Source organism: Chlorocebus sabaeus, chromosome 20 (assembly GCF_047675955.1).
Source record: "Chlorocebus sabaeus isolate Y175 chromosome 20, mChlSab1.0.hap1, whole genome shotgun sequence".
Classification (NCBI taxonomy): domain Eukaryota; kingdom Metazoa; phylum Chordata; class Mammalia; order Primates; family Cercopithecidae; genus Chlorocebus; species Chlorocebus sabaeus.
In genome coordinates, this window is record NC_132923.1 from 69889529 (window position 1) to 69907734 (window position 18206).

General features: G+C 37.4%; 1 protein-coding gene across 2 annotated transcripts in view; it reads left to right on the forward strand.

Annotated features, from left to right (window-relative positions):
• SLC35D1 (solute carrier family 35 member D1) overlaps nt 1–18206 on the forward strand; it is a 58044-nt gene that overhangs the window by 34724 nt on the left and 5114 nt on the right. The window contains exon 11 of one of the 2 annotated variants that reach the window (XM_038001385.2): nt 8869–11103. In XM_038001385.2, the coding sequence (XP_037857313.2) occupies nt 8869–8907 (39 nt within the window). In that variant the 3' untranslated portion in view covers nt 8908–11103. Of the gene's footprint in view, nt 1–8868; nt 11104–11151; nt 11235–18206 lie in introns of those variants that run through there. The other variant, XM_007978374.3, reaches the window with a different exon arrangement.

The window sequence follows — 18206 nt, forward strand, 5'->3', positions numbered from 1 at the left end:
ATCTTTTTGGTACCTGCGTTATTTGAAAATTGTTCCTTTAAGATAAGAGTCTGGCGATGGCCTTAAGACCCAAATCGTTATTTCCTCACCTAACTGTCTTAGTTTGACAAATTGTGGTGATAGTTTCTGAAACAGTCTTTAAGAATGCAGGGAGGGCATAGTCTCTACTTAGAGGCAGCTTAGCTCCGAAGAGCATGGGAAAAGGAAAATGTACTATCTGAATAGAGGAAGGAATAGAATTAGGTCTGTTTCTGACAGGGCAGGTTAATAGCTTGGTAATGATAAACCTGTCCGTTTAACCCCCAGTGAGAACTACTGTGTTCTCTGCCTCACTGAGATCTGGCTGTTTTGTAGGGAAAGGATGCTGGCCAGAAACTAATCGGGGGAGTTTTCCTATGCCTGAGCCAAACCTTAAATGGCTCACTTTTGAAAGCTGCGTCTGACATTTCCAATGATCTCATTTCCTCCTGATCCATTTTATTTGAGGGAGACTAATTTGTCTTCAGCCAGGAGAGCCAAGTTGACTCGAATATTGAGCTAAAGTTGGTGGCTTGAAGCCTGAGGCCTCTTCCATCTGACTCTGTGATTCCAGTGCTTTATGATTCAGGAGGCCGCAGCTTGTCTGAATTTCAAATGAATTAGCCAAGTGGGCCTGCTTCCTTAAAAAGGCAAGACCAAGAGATGTAGATCCTTAATGTTTGGGGAAAAGAGGGCCATTACCCTTGTGCCTTCCTTTCTGATGCCTCAGTACTCAGTAGTGAGGGAAAGGGTTTCAGAGGTCAAGTTTTTACTGCTCTGCTGTTTATCTTTGTAATCTCAATAGAGTGGTGCCCATCTGATCTCATTTTAGAAACTAGATTGGGTTAAAACTCCAGAAAGTCTGTGGTTTCAAATCATGAAATTGGACTGTTTGTTGTGAATAGAATTCCAAATTAAGCTATAACAGGTCAACAGTGTGAATTCGTTTCGAAAGCTAGAGACATTTCATATGCCAGGCTGACTGAGACAGCTTTAGGCCCCTCCCCCAAACTAGCTCTGGCTGTGTTTTGGTTTTGTAAAGTGAATGCTTCAAAGGCAAAGTGGATCGCTTGCCTCTTCAGTATAAGAGCAGTGAGAATGTGAGAAATAGGCCATGTTTTTAGCTAAGGAGAGGTATGATGCAGGAAAGTCTATGTTTAATTTTAATAAGTAAACCTATTTGCCTGGAATTTCTTAGTGTACTTTATCATTATCAACATGGGATACAAATAGTCATTCTTGCTTACATAAAGTTTATACTTTCCTTTTGATACATGTTTCTCCTCACAGTAGTCCAAGAACTCCATAGATTTACTCATTCCAGGTGTTTAATTTTACTTACAAACTCCACAGGGAGGCAAAAACTGAATTGTCTGATTAGTTTACTACTGCTCTTGCTTCCTACTGGTGCAGGGTATCACTGTTGAAGGATGGCTTGCACATGCGGACAGATGGGAATCACTGATACCCTTGCAGGGTCGAAGTCTCACAGGACACAGTGGAGCTTCTGTCATTAGCGTCCCAGTCGTAACCCATTTAGCTCAGCCATTCCTCCTACAAGAGGCTTTAAGCTTCCTTCTGTGCTTGAGAATCCCCTGCAAATCCTTAGGTCAGCATTCCTTTTTCTCTTCAGGATGGTGGGAAAATCACTTAGGATAACTCGTTAAAAGTAGAAATTCCAAGGCCTACCCAGATAGACTCAGTCAGAATCTCTAGAGTAAAGCTTAGAAATGTTTATGTTTAACAAGGTTACCAGGCAGTTGTCAGGTGTACTAAAGTTTGAGAATTGCAGTCTTAGTTTTGACCTATTGTGACTCTTCTGTGCTTCCTGATAATTTCTTTTTTGAAGACGTTGGTGTCTTTTCTTGATAGCCAGCCTTGCTTAGGATACCCTAATATATACCTACAGGTTTTCCAACTTCTGATTTCGAGCAGCATGGGTTGGATTCTGTCCCCTTCATTTCTGAAGTTCCTTGGTCAACTTACGTAATTAATCCCTGGATCTCTGTATTCAAATGAGGTCCTATTATACACTTTCCTAAGTTGGTCTGCTAGCCTTGTTTATTGTTACATGATACTTAATTTTATTTTTTCCCTTCAAATAATAGGAAAATCCTTTCTAAGGCAACCTCCTGTCTTCGAGGCTGACATAATTTTGAAGGTTCTCTCAAAGGGTATTTTATTAGAAAAATAATTTTGAAGTTTCTTTTTGGCCTTTTTCACTGTGTCATTTTACTTTGTGTCTCATAGGCCTAATCTAGAGGCCTGTGAGAAATAAGTCAGAGAAGTATATTTTGGGGTAAAATATTTTAATTTCCGTCCTCACTTTAAAACTTCCGAAAGTTTTATATATTAAAAGCCATTTGGGCCAGAGGTCATTTGAGATAGACAAAGAAGTGAGAAAACAAATTTAGGTAAGCAGAAAAGAGTAAATTTAAATACATTGTCCCGTATCTTTTTTGGTCATAGTCCTAAGAATGGATTAGTTTAAACATTTGTGTCCCATTTTAGGAGGTGGCATTGTAGATACACTAGGCCTCTATGTATGATGAAGGCAAACAGATCTTTAATAGGAGGTGTTTTTATGGAAACAGAAGAAAAAAACCAAGGTTAATGTCTGGAGTAGTATATAGAGTTTTGTAGAGTCCTTGAAGTATCTTCAGATTGCAGTGGCAATCTGACAGACTTTACTGGATTATAGTTCAAATCACTATTGAAATAGTGAACTTTCTGAGTAGTGTATATATCAGTAGGCATGAAGGCTGTTTGTGTGTAACTTGTGATTTTTCCTGAAGTTTAAGTTGTCTAGTTTCAGTTTATAGGGCTTTAAGAAAAGCACAGTTTTAACTTGCAGTGACTTAAAGTCAAAAATGGAAGAAAAATTTGAAAATGTTAGTTTGGAAACCTGTATCCAGGAAAGAATTTAGGTTTTAGTCTAAATATTAGAGAAGTAATAAAAACAACAGTGAATGAGGCTAGAATCTAATTTAAACAGGTGTGCTATAGTTTTATTTGAAACATATTTTTTTCTCTAGTCTCCCATTTTTACCAAAGATAAATCATACAGGATCAATTTATTTGTAAAATAAGTTTAAGTCTTACTATACTTGGCCTGCTTATTTGTATAAAGTGTAGTAAGAATAGCGATTGGCCATATAGGCTCTTTTTAGATTAGTTTTGTTGGAACTTTTTAATAAGGAATCTTAGATTATTAGACCTTTAAAAGCCTCAAGGCCAGGAAGCTAAGCCAAGGATTTGCCACCAGACTCTAATACCTGTAACAAATTGGGTGAATCTTTCTCCTTTTAATATCATAAAATAACTTGAGGTCCCTTGGCCTGTCAGAAAGTTACATTTTTTGTTTATCACAGGTCAGGAAGCTTGTAAAGGAACTCTGTAGACAAGGGTCTTCTTGTTGACTTTATAAAGTCAACTTTAATTTCTTAAAGTAGTCTGGTTGCATCTGAAAATATGTTATTTTAGTCACAGCCTTGGTAAAATAACCAGTGTCTCTAACTGTGTCCTGTTACAAAGAAAACAGATGTGTATTGAACTTATCTAAACAATTATATTCTGATAAGTTAAGAATATTTATAAATAGTTTTTAAATTTGGAGAAATTAGTTAGATAAATGTTTTAAATTTGTTCACAAAGTATATTTTATTCAATTGTAAATTATAAGTAGTTTAAAAGAAAAAAAAGTTTTTTGACTCTGGCAAACACAGCATTTTTTTTAAAGTCATAAAAATTACTTTAGTCTTTTACTAATGTAATTCCATGTAATTAATTCTTATTCTGCTGGATGTTAGGTTAGCAGTCCTCATGAATACATCAGTTTTTTAACTAGAGTACTGAAAGTTTTCACCTAGTCTAATGGTCTGATCTATAAAGTTACCAGAAACCTGTATTTACAACTACTTATCAGGGTCTTTTTTATTAATTTCTCTGAAGAAAAAGCAAATTTTGGACTCTACCTGATTGTAAACTGCATTTTGAGAAGAATCAAAGTAAAACAATAATTGTCAAGGGACAACAAAAGTCTTAGAATAGTTATACAATTGACAAGGAAATTTGGTTATTTCACTGGCATATATCAATTTAACATAATCATAATTATTACTGATAATATATATGAAGACATTTCAAATCTTTAGGAATCTCATACAGATTTAGAACATATGTTAATAACACATTTATATAAATGTAATGCAGAGAAAGTTAAGCACCATTTTTTAAATGATTTCCATTTGATTTTAACATACTGAATAAGGCTAATATGTTTCTCTTGGACTTCTAGGGGCCCTATTATCTAAAAAGTTTGAGGTAAAAAAAACTGAATTTGAAATTTTGATTTGGGGAAATATGTCAGATATCAAAGGTTTAAAACAAGATTATAGGCCACTAAAATATATCATTTATTTAGTCAACGTGATAATTTAAAGCTTTTAAAAAGCAAAACCTTTTACTCTTGGTGGAGACTTACAAGACATAATAAAGACACCATGAGTTATACTGAATCTGTTTTTCCCTCTCCCCCTCTTTGTTTTTTGTAGTTTATTTAGAAGGTAAATAAAATTTTAAAAATTATTTTTTATTAATACTACATGAAAAATTTGTTTAAAAGAGAAAACTGCCTGGGCTTGGTGGCCCATGTCTTTAATTCCAGCACTTTGGGAGGCCAAGGTAGGGGGATCACTTGAGGCCAGGAATTTTAGACCAGCCTGGCCAACACAGTGAAATGCTGTTTCTACCAAAAAATATAAAAATTAGCCGAGCATGGTGGCGTGCACCTGTAGTCCCAGCTACTTGGGAGGCTGAGGCACGAGAATCACTTGAACCCATGTGGCAGAGGTTGCAGTTAGCTGAGATCGCACCAGTGCACCCCAGCCTGGGCAACACGGTGAGATCCTGTCTCAAAAAAAAAACAGAAAGAGAAAATTAGATTTTATTTTTGTATTAGTGTATTATTAATGTTAAAGTTAATTTTAATAAAACCTTGTAAATAAATCTATTTAATTTTAATTAGTTTAACTACAAGATTTTTATATGTTTTTAAATAGCCTCTTAAATTTAAACATTTTAAAAAATATTTATTTTTACTTTTTTAATTAAAAACTTTTTAAATGTTTATACTAGGCAATATCTTTTTATTTTTACAAAAACATATTTTTATGTTTTTTTATAACCTTTTTTATGAAAAACACATTTTCCTTTTTGAATATACTTTGCATATTGAATTATTTTAATATCTAGTTTATGTATTTTAATTATGATAGTATCTCTTAGTAATTCTTATTTTTAGTGAAAAGACCTAGGAAATAAGTAATTTTAACTATATGTAGAGTGCAAAACAAAGAATAGAGCTGTGAACACAATGCCTGGAAGGGTTAATCCTTAGTATGGCCAAGAGACATGGTTGGGCTAGGGAGGACAGGGCCTGGGTGTTGTCCCCAGACCTCACCATGGTTGTTTGCCTAGACATTAGAATCTAAAGTCTCAAATTTACAGACATAAGCTCACAGATAAATTAAGCAAACATTAAAAATATTATAGAAGTAACAGTTCTGTGACTTTAAAACATTTAGTAGAGCCAGTATAAACCTGTCTGATCAATCCAACCAGGACAAAAAAAAAAAATCTGACTTAAAATTTGAAGACATTTTAATTTTATTTTACTAATAATTTTTAAACTTTTAATTTATTAAGGATTACTAAAATCATGTGAACTTGAAAATTATTTGTGCTTATTTAATTTATGAGTACTAACTTATAAGTTAATTTGATATGTAGACAGTATATATACACATAGACATGTATATATAAAAATATAGATGGACACAAATAAAGACTTTATAGCTTTGGTTTTAAAATTTTAGCCATAAGACCAGTAAAACTCACTAGTTTAAAGGAAAGTTGGATTTAAACTTTGTCTTTGTAAGTGAGAAAGAATGAAGTGCATCTGTCTCACATGGCCCAAGCCCTTATTGTGTTTTAGAGAAAATAGGGTAGTAAATTATGTTTTATAGTATGGAGAGAGAATTTATATTTTTTAAAAGGAGTTTGAATCATTAGTGGAAGATTAAAAATGGATGTCAAGGTAACAGAATTATAGGAACTTACAGGATTTTATAAGGGCACTAATTTTATTTAGAGGGGCATTGTAAAATTTAGTCTGTTTTTTAACTGGATCACTGAGCTCAGGGCAGAGCCCATTAAGGAACAGGGTCAACGAAGTATCTGTACTTTTTAGGGCCTAATAATTAAAATATGCGGAAAGTAGGCACTGTTGAAAGGCAGAACATACAGAGCTTTAAAACTTTAGAATTTTACTTCTACATTGAATCCCACATCCCCAGAAAGAAAAATGCCATGAAACCAGGTTATGCAATGCCTGTATAGTGTACTTTGATACAAAGACATTTTTTAAAGTATTTAAACTATATCTTTTAAATCTAAACTCACAAAGAAACAAGTAGTCTCTTGTAGTAATAATCGTTTACTGTAAACAGCTGTTACCAGTCACCTCTAAGACTGTAGCTCTTATGGTTGTGATGACTCACCACTCACCACACACACAAAGGTCACGTTCTCTCACAGTACAAGAAAGGGGGTAGATGGCACCCTTTTTTGTCTTTCTTAAGGGATCTCAATCATTAGAAGTCCCCTCTAGATTCTTTTATGTAGTACCAAAGACAGCAAAGAGGAGGAAGAAGGAATAGGAAGGAATAAGTGTAAATGGGAGAGAAATATATATTTTTTGAGACAGGGTCTCACTGTGTTACCCAGGCTTAAGTGTAGTGGCACAATCATGGCTCACTGCAGCCTTGACCTCCCGGGCTGAATTGATCCCCCCATCTTAGCCTCCTGAGTAACTGGGACTACAGACATCTGCCACCATGCCTGGCCAACTTTTATTTTATTTTATTTTTTTATAGAAACAGGGTTTTGCCATGTTGCCCAGGTTAGTCTTGAACTCCTGGGTTCAAATGATTTGCTCACCTCTGCTTCCCAAAGTACTGGGATTACAGGTGTGAGCCTCTGTGCCTGGCCCAATTTCTAAGAAAGGAATTAAAATATAAGAGTCTAATTTTACAAACATAATTTTAAAAAAAGTTTTAGTCTACTGAAAAAAAATTTAAGAACAGGATATATGTTCTTAAATTATATATGTATGTATAATTTGAACATCAGGTTTTAATTAAGCTGGCTTTTAACCACAAAGCTCTTTTTAAAAAATCTTTTTAAAATCTATTATCAGATTTTAGCTGGGGGGACAAACAGATATTTTTGCCTTTTGAATTTTTTTTATTGAAGATACCTTCACAAGTGAAACTGGTAAGACTTAACCAAAGTTATGACTTAACTAAGGATGCACTTGGCATTTCTAAAGAGGTGGATGGGTACCCCAAAAAGTCAAAGTCACATGAATATTGAGCCAAAAGGAGCCGATTCTCTGACCAGGAATTGAACCCAGGCGGTGGTGGTGAATTGCCAGCCGTAAGGTACAGCAACCTTTACTGTGAATCCCACTGGGGATCTAAAGCAGGGAGTGTGAGCTTACAAAGGATTTTAACTTTGTTTTAGGTCAGATTTTTGCTCCTTTAATTTTGTCAAGAGAATTTTTAAGACTAGCCATGACACTATTATGTGTCTTTAAAAAAAAAAAAGTGACCTTCTCATCAATTGTTTAGAATAAGAGATCTCTTAAAATTTTTTTTTCTTTTAATTTGGGAGTCTAATTTAAAGGATCCATCTTTTGACTGTTGAATTTTTAATGGTGTACTTATTTTAATAGTGACTCAATCTAATAGTCTCTTTATGGAAAACCCAGGATGTAATTTTTTAGGTTTAGAAATGTTTTCTTGGAGAGGGCATAGAAGAGCCTACTATCCCAAAGTTCCCATGCCCCGCCCCCACAAAAAAAATGTATTGCCAAGAATAGGCTCAGATAGTGAAAGGTTCTAATTATCATGGATGGTCTCCAGTAACCCACAAATATATGGGGTCCCACCAGTCACAGACCTGTTAATCTGTGACAGTGGGTAGGCCCTCATAGGATTGGACTTTTTTAGTACTAAGCAGGCAACAAAGGTTGAGATGACAAAAGCCCCTTGTAGATGAGACTTTTTATGACAGACTCTCCTAAGAGCTTGACACATTTGGAACAAAATCTTGGGTTTCTAGCCATTTTTAGACTGGCCACGTGACATGACTCAAAAATCATGCCCCAAGATGGCAGAGACCAAGAGAGAGTGTGCTTCCACTTGATGAGAAGTCAAACTTTCCAGGGCATAAAATGACAAGAGAGAACCTCAAGCAGTACCCTAATTTTTATGACAGCAACACAGACAAAGATAAAGGAAAAGACTATTTTGGGGAAGAAAGGAATCAAACAATTTGAATATTCATACCCCAGGTACCAAAAGCCATAACCAAGACTCGTCACACAAATCTTTTTCTCCCATTAATCAAGATTTGGGCTCGGTGGCTCTGTAGGTGGGCGTGGTGCCTCAACTCCTGTAATCTCAGCACTTTGAGAGGCTGAGGCAGGTGGACTGCCTGAGCTCAGGAGCTCAAGACCAGCCTCAGCAATATGGTAAACTTCATCGCTACCAAAAATACAAACAATTAGCCAGCGGCCCCCGCTGCCTGGGAGGCTTAGGTGGGATGACTTGAGCCTGGGATGCAGAGGTTGCGGTGAGCTGAGATTGTGCCACTGCACTCCAACCTGAGAGACAGAGGGAGACCTGATGGCAAAAAATACAAAACGATTCTGGAGAGGAAAAAGAAAACAGTGATTTTTTTTTTTTTTTTTTTTTTTTTTTTTTTTTAAACCATCCACTTGATCAGATTCCACAGGGAGAAAGAGGTCTGGAGCCTGGCTGGTAAGAAATTTTTATCTTATGCTGGCTGGTGAGGTCCTGGATTATCTTTGTTGCAGCTTCCAAAAGAGCAGAACAGCTTTGGTGACCCTGCTTACTGTGTCAAAACTGTAGGGACCAAGGGAAAATTTACTTAAAAATCAGCTCCCAAAAGACAGACTAGTAAAATAAAAGGTATCTAATTTATTAATGTGCATATGGAGAATATTGCAGAGTGACCACGTAACCTCCCAGGGGGGTGTAGAAGCTTATATAGTATCTTGAAGTTAGAGAAAGAATAGGGGCTTAGATTGGGCAAAATAGGTTATAGGAGGGACAGAAGGCTTCGCTAGCAAAAGCGGTCTTGTTATACAGATGAAACCTCACGGGTAGCAGCCCTTGGAGACAATAGATGATAAATGCTTTTTTAGACCTTGAAAGGTGTCAGATTCTCAATTAATGTTTTCTAGATCTGGACAAGGGGAGGCCTGGCTGCAGTCAGTGTAGATTTTTCTACAAATGTAAATTTCCCTCACAAAAGACAGCTTTGCAGAGCTACTTCTTTTTGCTAACTTTCTGACAGCTATCTTAATTACTGTATGTTAAAGAAATATATTTGGGGGTAAAATATTTTGATTTCCTGCAACTCCAAATCTGAAATCCAAAATGCTTGCTCCAGAATCTAAAACTTTTTGAATGCCAACATGATATTCAAGGGAAATAATCATTGAAACATTTGGATTTTTGAATTTGAGATATTCAACTGGCAAGTGTAATGGAAATATTACAAAATCTGAAATCTGAAATATTTCTAGTCCCGAGTATTTGGAACCTGATAAGGGATATTCAGCCTCTAGTTTAAATTTTAGAAACTTATTTTTTGTTTTTATGGTCTTAGGATAATTAAAAGGGAGCCAGAAGATGTTTGCACCTGGGAGTGTCAGAAGTGATTTTAGGTATAATACCTTGAGATGACTTCCCATGTGTTTTCTTAAGATACCAAGGAAGATTCCTCTAAAAACAGTCATTATATTGGTAAAGTCCCCACCATTCCCTTTTTTCCATTTTAGAAGAAGAGGCAAAGATACTTTAGGTTCTGGGGGTACATGTGCAGGTTTGTTACATGGGTAAATTGTGTGTCACTGAGGCCTGGTGCACAGACCATCCTGTCACCTAGGTAGTGAGCATAGTACTCAACAGGTAGTCTTCCAGCTCACACCCCCCTTTTACCCTCCCATCTCAAGCAGCCCCCAGTGTCTATTGCTCCCATCTTTGTATCCATGTATATTCAGTGTTTAGCTCCCACTTTCAAGTGAGAGCAGGTGGTGGTTGGTTTTCTATTCCTGCATTAGTTTGCTTAGGATAATGGCCGCCTGCTGCAGCCATGTTCCTGCAAAGGATATGATTTCATTCTTTTTTGTGGCTGCATTGTATTCCATGATGCATATGTACCACATTTTCTTAATCCAGTCCATCATTAATGGGCATCATGGTTGACTGCATGTCTTTGCTATTAGGAATAATGCTGCAGTGGACGTAAGAGTATATGTGTCTCTTTGGTAGAACAATTTGTTTTCCTTTGGTGATATAACCCAGTAGTGGGATTGCTGAGTCAAATGGTAGTTCTGTTTTAAGTTCTTTGATAAATGTCCACACTGCTTTCCACAGTGGCTGAACTAAATTTACATTCTCCCCAACAGTGTATAAATAAGCATTCCCCTTTCTCCCCAACCTCACCAATATCTGTTGTTTTTTGACATTTTAGTAATAGACATTCTGACTGATGTGAGATGGTATCACATTGTAGTTTTGATTTGTGTTTCTCTGATGATTAGTGATGAGCCTTCTTTCATATATTTGTTTGCTGCATGTATGTTTTCTTTTGAGAAATATCTGTTCGTATCCTTTGCCCGTCTTTTAATGGTGTTATTTGTGTTTGTTGAATTAGGTTGCTTATCAGTTCTGGATATTAGACCTTTGTCCAATGCATAGTTTGTGAATATTTTCTCCCATTCTATTGGTAGTATTCTTTAGTATTGGCAAAAGCATTTATTATCTTCTAGGGAAATAGATTGGGAAGAAGTTAATGTCACTGATTTCTTAATAGTGTTCTTCCTTATACTATACTCTTATTAGGGTTGGTGGGTTTTTGTTGTTTGTCTTTTGTTTATTTGTTTTTGTATTTTAAGGACAGATATTTGGATGAATTTTATATATATTTAAGAAACTCCGTTAAACCTATGTAACAGTATATTACTATTTTTATTTTTAGAATATATTAATAACTTATATTGGAATGGTCTTTGGTGGAGATTATATTTTCACATGGACAAACTTCATTGGTTTAAATATCAGGTGAGTAAAACAATTTAATTAAATTGAAAAATTGGGATTGGATATTCAAATAATGTCACAATAAGGTTAGGCTATTAAATTAATGGAAAATTTATTCATTATTAAACATATATGGAGTGCCTTCTGTGTGCTACATATTTAATGTCTCTACATAATGCTTTTTAAGAAGCGGGGAGAGGTCGGGCATGGTGGCTCATACCTATAATCCCAACACTTCGGGAGGCTGAGGTGGACAGATTGCTTGAGCCCAGGAGTTTGAGACTAGTCTGGGCAACATTGTGAAACTCCCGTCTCTACAAAAAAATACCAAAATTACCTGGGTGTGGTGGTGCATGTCTGTAGTCCCAGCTACTCGAGAGGCTGAGGCGGGAGGATCACTTAAGCCCAGGAAGTCAAGGCTGCAGTGAGCTGTGATTACACTGCATTCCAGCCTAAAAAAAATAAATAAATAAAATTAAAAAAAATAAAAGTGGAGGGTGGAGAAAATGCTTCTATATTCTATTTAGAGTATTAGGGAATCTTTTCTAGAAGTTAAACTCCCTTTGTTTAGCCTTGAAAGCACTCTATTATGCTAGCTGGCAGTGCAATGTTCTCTAGAAATATAGGGCTAAAGAAGAACAACATAACAATAATTATTTGATGTGTGTCTGACCTCAGACGTATTACTACCTTTCTTTAGACCTTACATGTCTTCATCAGTGAAGGGGGTTACTTGAATTGTTTGAAAGATCTTTTTCAGTTCTTGAGTTTTGAATCCCATTGTTTTAATATTCTTTACATGCCTAAAAATGATCACATTTCTGTTTGGGCCAGACCTCTGTCTTCAAGTCCGACTTGTCTAGTTAACAGTCCACTTGACACCTCCTGCTGACATGTCTAAAACTGAACTGTTTATTTCCTTCAAAGTTTGTGCTACCCATCATCTCTATCATCTTAGTTGATGGAGACTCCATCCTTCTAGCTACCTGGTTCAGAAATCTTGGCATTATCCTTGACTTTTCTATCTCATGTCTAATATCCAGTGTGTGAGCAAATTTTGTTGGCTTTAGCTTCAGAAACTATCCAACAGAAGATCTCTTGTCACTATTAGCATTGCTTTCATCCTCAGCTGAGCTAGATTGTTGCCCTAGTCTTATACAGTTTTATCTCTGGTTTGACTCATCCACCTCCCTCTCCTGCTGTCAATTCTCAACAGAGTAGGCAGTGCATTCTTTGCAAAAGGTAAGTCTGAATATATCATTCTTTTAATGCTCCCATACTCCCTGCCCCATGACTATTGAAGTTCCAAAGTCCTTACAAGGCCCTACTAGATCTAGCCCCTGTTTACCTCTCCAACTTCAGCCACTGCTTCTCTTCTTCTCCCTTACTCTGCTTCATCCATATAGACCTCCTTGCTGTTCCTCTAGGATGTTTGGCGTGCTCCCTCTTTAGGACCTTTGGACTGAATATTTTCTCTGGCTGGAATATACTGCCAGATATTTGCGTGGCTAACTTTTATGCCTGTAAGTTTTTCCTCAGATGTTATCTTCTCAAGGAAATCTACCCGGACCAAACAAAAACATGAAGGTGGAAATGCAGTTGTTGGATGAGGGCTGGGGAGAATGGGCAGTAGGCACTCCAGTGTGGTTAGTGTAAGAGGGATTTCACAAGGATAATTCTGGAAAAGTAGGTCAGTAACCGAGTGTGAGGTGCCTCTCAAATGTCTCATAACGGAGGAAGAGTGAGTGCCCAACTCGGAAGACATTCTGTGAGATACCAATAGACTGCAGATGGTAGAGGTTGGGTCAAAACTTGCTTACTTGCCATACAGTTAAGATCTAGTTAGAATGATCAAAAACAGAAAAGCCTTGAGGATGAAGAGAAGCAGCAATTGCCAAAACCCCTTTCATCTTTTTACTGTTCACCGATATTAGCCCCTGGTGTACCTTAGCGTTTTGACTTTTACGTCTCTTGGGTGGCCACTGCATGCTACTTAACCTTGTGAAATGATCTATTGTCTCATATAATTTAAGTATATAATTTAACATATGTTAATATACATATAGCATAACATCTAACATATATAACATAACATATAACATATATAACATGTTAATATTATAACATTGTCATATAATTAAATTATATAATGTAATTCCTATGTCAATCCTGTAAGAATGGTATTATAATCTCCATTTCACAGGTGTGAGGGAACTGAGGTTCTGAGGGGCTAAGTAACTTGCCCCACATCATAGAGCTTTGTAAGTGGCAGAGTGCACACAGTTAGATTCTCTTTATTCAGCACAATGACATCTTTGTGTTTCTCTCTGTTCAGATTGGAAACCTTTGAAAGATGGTAGATACAGAGGCAGTACAGCTCTGCTGTATTTAGCTGGTGGGAAAGAAAATGGGAAAAGTCTTCCTAAAAGTTGCTGTATGGGGAGTGAAGATGGGTGTCCTTGGTCATTGTGGGAAGAATGTACCCAGAAACCCAGTTTCAGTTATTTGGCAGGAATTTTGTTTGTTAGGAAGTAGTGGTACAAGGCAAACTCTTGGTTCATAGGTTTTGATGTAGATTGGCTTATTTGACATATAGAAGGCAGGGTCTAATCTGGGAGGCAGAGGTACCTGCCTAGACACATGAACAGACATGTCAGTGATGAGATACGAAAGAGGCAGCCTGGACGTTAGGACTGTTGTTCCCTGGCCACAGAGTCGCTATATTGAAAGCATTTTTAGTGTATATTTTTGGAATGGATATCTCATTGTTGGGGGCTAATGAATATGTCCATGACTGTAGGTTTAGGAGAAGTAGACTGTGTTTGCATTGCTTTTGAAGATCAAAAGTGGATCAGAGCAGATCAAGTGGATTTAATAGATTCAATAGATTTGGAAGCAGTTTAGCACATTCCAGTCATTTGCGGTATTCTAACAAAGGCCCCTGTCTCAGAACTGTAGCTTTGTGTTTTTCTTCTGGTTGTCTCCCAGCTGTGTCTGCCACAGCAGGTCTCTGTGAGTTAAGATTTGGTAGTGCCACTTTGGGAGGCCGAGGTGGGCAGATCACAAGGTCAAGAGATCGAAACCACCCTGGCCAACATGGTGATACCCCATCTCTACTAAAAATACAAAAATTAGTTGGGCGTGTTGGGGTGCGCCTGTAGTCCCAGCTACTACAGAGGCTGAGGCGGGAGAATCGCTTGAACCCTGGAGGAAGGAGGTTGCAGTGAGCCAAGATGGCACCACTGCACTCCAGCCTGGCAACCAAAAAAAAAAAAAAAAAAAAAAAAAAGAGTTGGCAGTGCTATTGTTTGAAGATTAGACATGAAAATTGCTTGAAAATTTTTTAAACGGCATAAACCTAGGCTTGCATAATGATTTTACCCTATTTTTAATATGCATGTTTTACCTTTTTAAAAGAAAAATCTTGACCAGTTCTAATACAAGGGGTTCTTCTTTTAAAAAATGAATATTTAGGATGATCTAATGTGTTAACACCAATTTCAGAGTACCAGAAGGTATCAACTTTCTTGTGAATATTTATGAGGCCAATAGATTAGTTAAAGGGTCTCTGTTTGAAGTAGTGGAAGATCCTGATTTAGAATCATTTGGTAGTGATGTGTAAAAATTCAGATATAACCCTTCTCCCCTTCAAATCTGGGCTTTTCCTCATTTTCCCTTTCCCTTCCTTCCAGTTTTCCCCTTCCCCAAAGCTGCTAGAGAGCAACTTACATAGTTTCTTCCCAAAGCATTTACTCATCACTGCATAACACATAGTATGCTTGCTGAGGAATGTTCAGTTCTCTTCAGGTGGTTCTTGAATTGCCCTTTCTGAAAATTATTTTTGATAATGATCAAGTCAGTAATAAAGATGAAATTAAAAATATTTTATTGTTGCCTCAAGTTACAACCATGTGGCAATAGTGTGCCCCCTCTTTCATTATGTTACATCTCCTTGCTCTATGGTGTGAATGTTTGTGTTCCCCCAAAATTCGTTTGTTGAACTCTCAACTCCCAAAGTGATAGTATTAGGAAGTAGGGCTTTGGGAGGTGATTAGGTCATGGAGTTGGTGCCCTCATGAATGAGATTAGTGCCCTTATGTAAGATATCCCAGAGCATGATGAGAAGATACTGTCTGTGAACCAGAAAGAGAGCCCTCTCTAGACATTGAACCCGCCTTGATCTTAGACTTCCCAGCCTCTAGGACTGTGAGAAATAAATTTCTGTTGTTTATAAGCCACCATTTATGGTATTTTGTTACAGCCACCCAAATGGAGTAAGACGTTTATTATTATAGTACCTTACCTTTTGTCAGCAGTGCATATCCCCTCTGGTCTGTGAGTGTCAGGGCTGACAGGGAAGGTAGGAGAGAAGAGAATGAAGAGATTATTCACGTAATCTCATTTAATCCTCAGACAAGCTTAGACAGGTAACAGTATTCTTATTTGATGAATACAGAAATGGATTAATTTGCACAGGGTCACATAGCTAGTGTAGATTGAACATGTAAGATCCAAAATGCTCCAAAATCTGGAATTTTTGAATGCTAACAGGACGCTCAAAGGAAATACTCTTTGGAACATTTCAGAATTGGGATTTGGATGCTCGGGCTGGTAAGTATAATGCAGATATTCCAAAATTTGAAATCGTAAATACTTCTGGTCCCAAGCATTTTGGATAAGAGATACTCAACCTATAGTATATTCAGGATTTGAACCAAGACCTAACTGTAGAGTCAATGTTTTTTTCAATACACTGATTCTGCTGGGAATATAGGATCTGGAATTATCATTAGGGCTATGCCTGGAATAAATTCCAGGACATTCTTTGTCTTTTTCTATCCTGTGCTTCTCCGGTATTCCTATTCAGTTTAAATAGGGTTAATATGAACATCAGAGATTGTCTCAACAGGAAAAATAAGAAACATTTTTATTTTTTAGGTGGTTGTGGGAAGGGGAAGCTAGAGAAAGGTAGGATGAAAGAAAGGAGAGGTAGCTCTTCTACTTTGTTTTGGGGTGGGTTTGGAGGCAGAGGGAAATTGACTGTCATGTGGATGGGTGTACATGTGAACCTTAACAAACTTTTAGCTTCAGTCAAAAAGACTTCAGTAAGCCATCTTCTTGGGTCCAGTCCAGCTACCAGGGAAGTAATCTACTTGAGGTACTAGAAAAACCAGAAAAGTTTCTAGGAGAGTCATACCAAATTCCAGAAAAAATTAAATGGGAAAAAGCTGCTAGATGAAGGAAAAGATGAAGCTCTATGAACATTGGCATAAGCTCTATGAACATTGGCATAAGAATTGGGTTCATGGCAGGCGCGGTGGCTCACTCCTGTAATCCCAGCTCTTAGGGAGGTAGAGGCGGGAGGATAGCTGAGCCCAGAAGTTCACGACCTGCCTGGGCAATATAGTGAGACCCCATTCTCCACAGAAAGGGGGAAAAAAAGGACCAATAAAAGTGTAAGAATTGGGTTCATGTGTCCCCTTTCCTCAGGTGGGGTGATGGGGGATACTCATTTTAGCAGTTACTTACTGTGTTGCTAAAAAATGCCAGGCCAATTGCAAGAGACTCTGTGCAGCTAAAAGAATCGAGGCCATGGGAAATTAACAAGATGATAAGGACAAAATGAGGATGGATAACTAATACCCAGTGGCACAAGGGTCATAAGGGAGGCAGCAGTTGGAGTGGAGAAAGGCTGACCTGGGTTTTATTCTGGTGTATCATTAGGATGCTTTGTGACCCTGAGCAAGTTATCTTATGACTCTGGGACTTTCCTCATCTATAAAATGGACACCTTGGAGGGATATTGTACCTTGGAGAGATATTGTACCTTGCAGGAATATTGGGAAAATGGAAATGTATATAAAATGTTTGACAGGTAGACTTTAATAATTCGGTTGCTCTTAAGTGCTGTGAGGTGCAGATGAGGAAAAGGAAGAATCTGGTTGGGAAGGTTCAATTGGAAGAGGCTTTATTTTGGGTTGATTGGGGTCTCAGAGAATGGCTAGTATTATGTGAGCATGTGTAGTCAAGAACAAGCGCCAGTGCCTGATCCCGCTTTCTTCCTAGTGGGAACAAGAGCTAGGCATCTCTCACTCTTCTCCAGCTGGTCTGGGGCTGATGTCAGAGCCCAGAGGAGAACAGAACTAATTTTAAATAAGCAGTAAGTTCATGAGTCAAGTGGTCAGGCAGAAGATGAGGGCCAAATCCAGGGTAGAAAAATTGGAGCCCAGGTTAGGCACCCAGCTGGCTGGGATCCAAGGGAGTCCTGGGTGGCAGTCTCAGTGGAAGAGCCAGGGAGGGCAGGGCAGGAGTGGTCGGATCTGTGAGCTCTTCCAACCTACTTTCCACTTAGTGAATCGGGTAGGAGGCTGTGTATCCTAGGTGAGTTTGAGGTCCCCACAGAGAATGGACCAAGTAATCATTGTCACCAAAGAGTGATCTTTCTTGGTGGGAGGTGTGATGGGTAAGTGGGGGGTACCAGCAACCACCTGTCATAGGCTGAAGGCCCAGCTGATAAGTTCACCACTGTGAACTTGCTTTTAGTCAGAGAAAAACCAGCTCTGTGAATCTCGTAGGGTCTGCATATTTAACTAATTTGGGATGCTTCCTATTAATGCCTATTTTTCCAAATGCAAAAAACATACAACTAAAAATTTACCTGTAGTGTCAGCATCCAGCTGTAACCACTGTTAATATTCTTCGTGTGTTCCTCACAGACTTTTGTCTATTCTAGTGTGTACTGATGTACATATTCATGTTCATTTAAATAAAATGAGATTAGACAATGCTTGATGTTTTATGATATATTTTCTTATAAAAATTTAAGCTGTCTCTAAAATTTAATATGTCAATGCCTGTTTTTATTTTATACCATTTTAATAGATGTATAGTACTCGTTGTATGAATTTATACAATTCCCCACTATGAAACTTTACCCTTCATCTAATTTTTTGGTGTAAGTTTTTTTTTTTTTTTTTTTTTTTTTTAACCAAG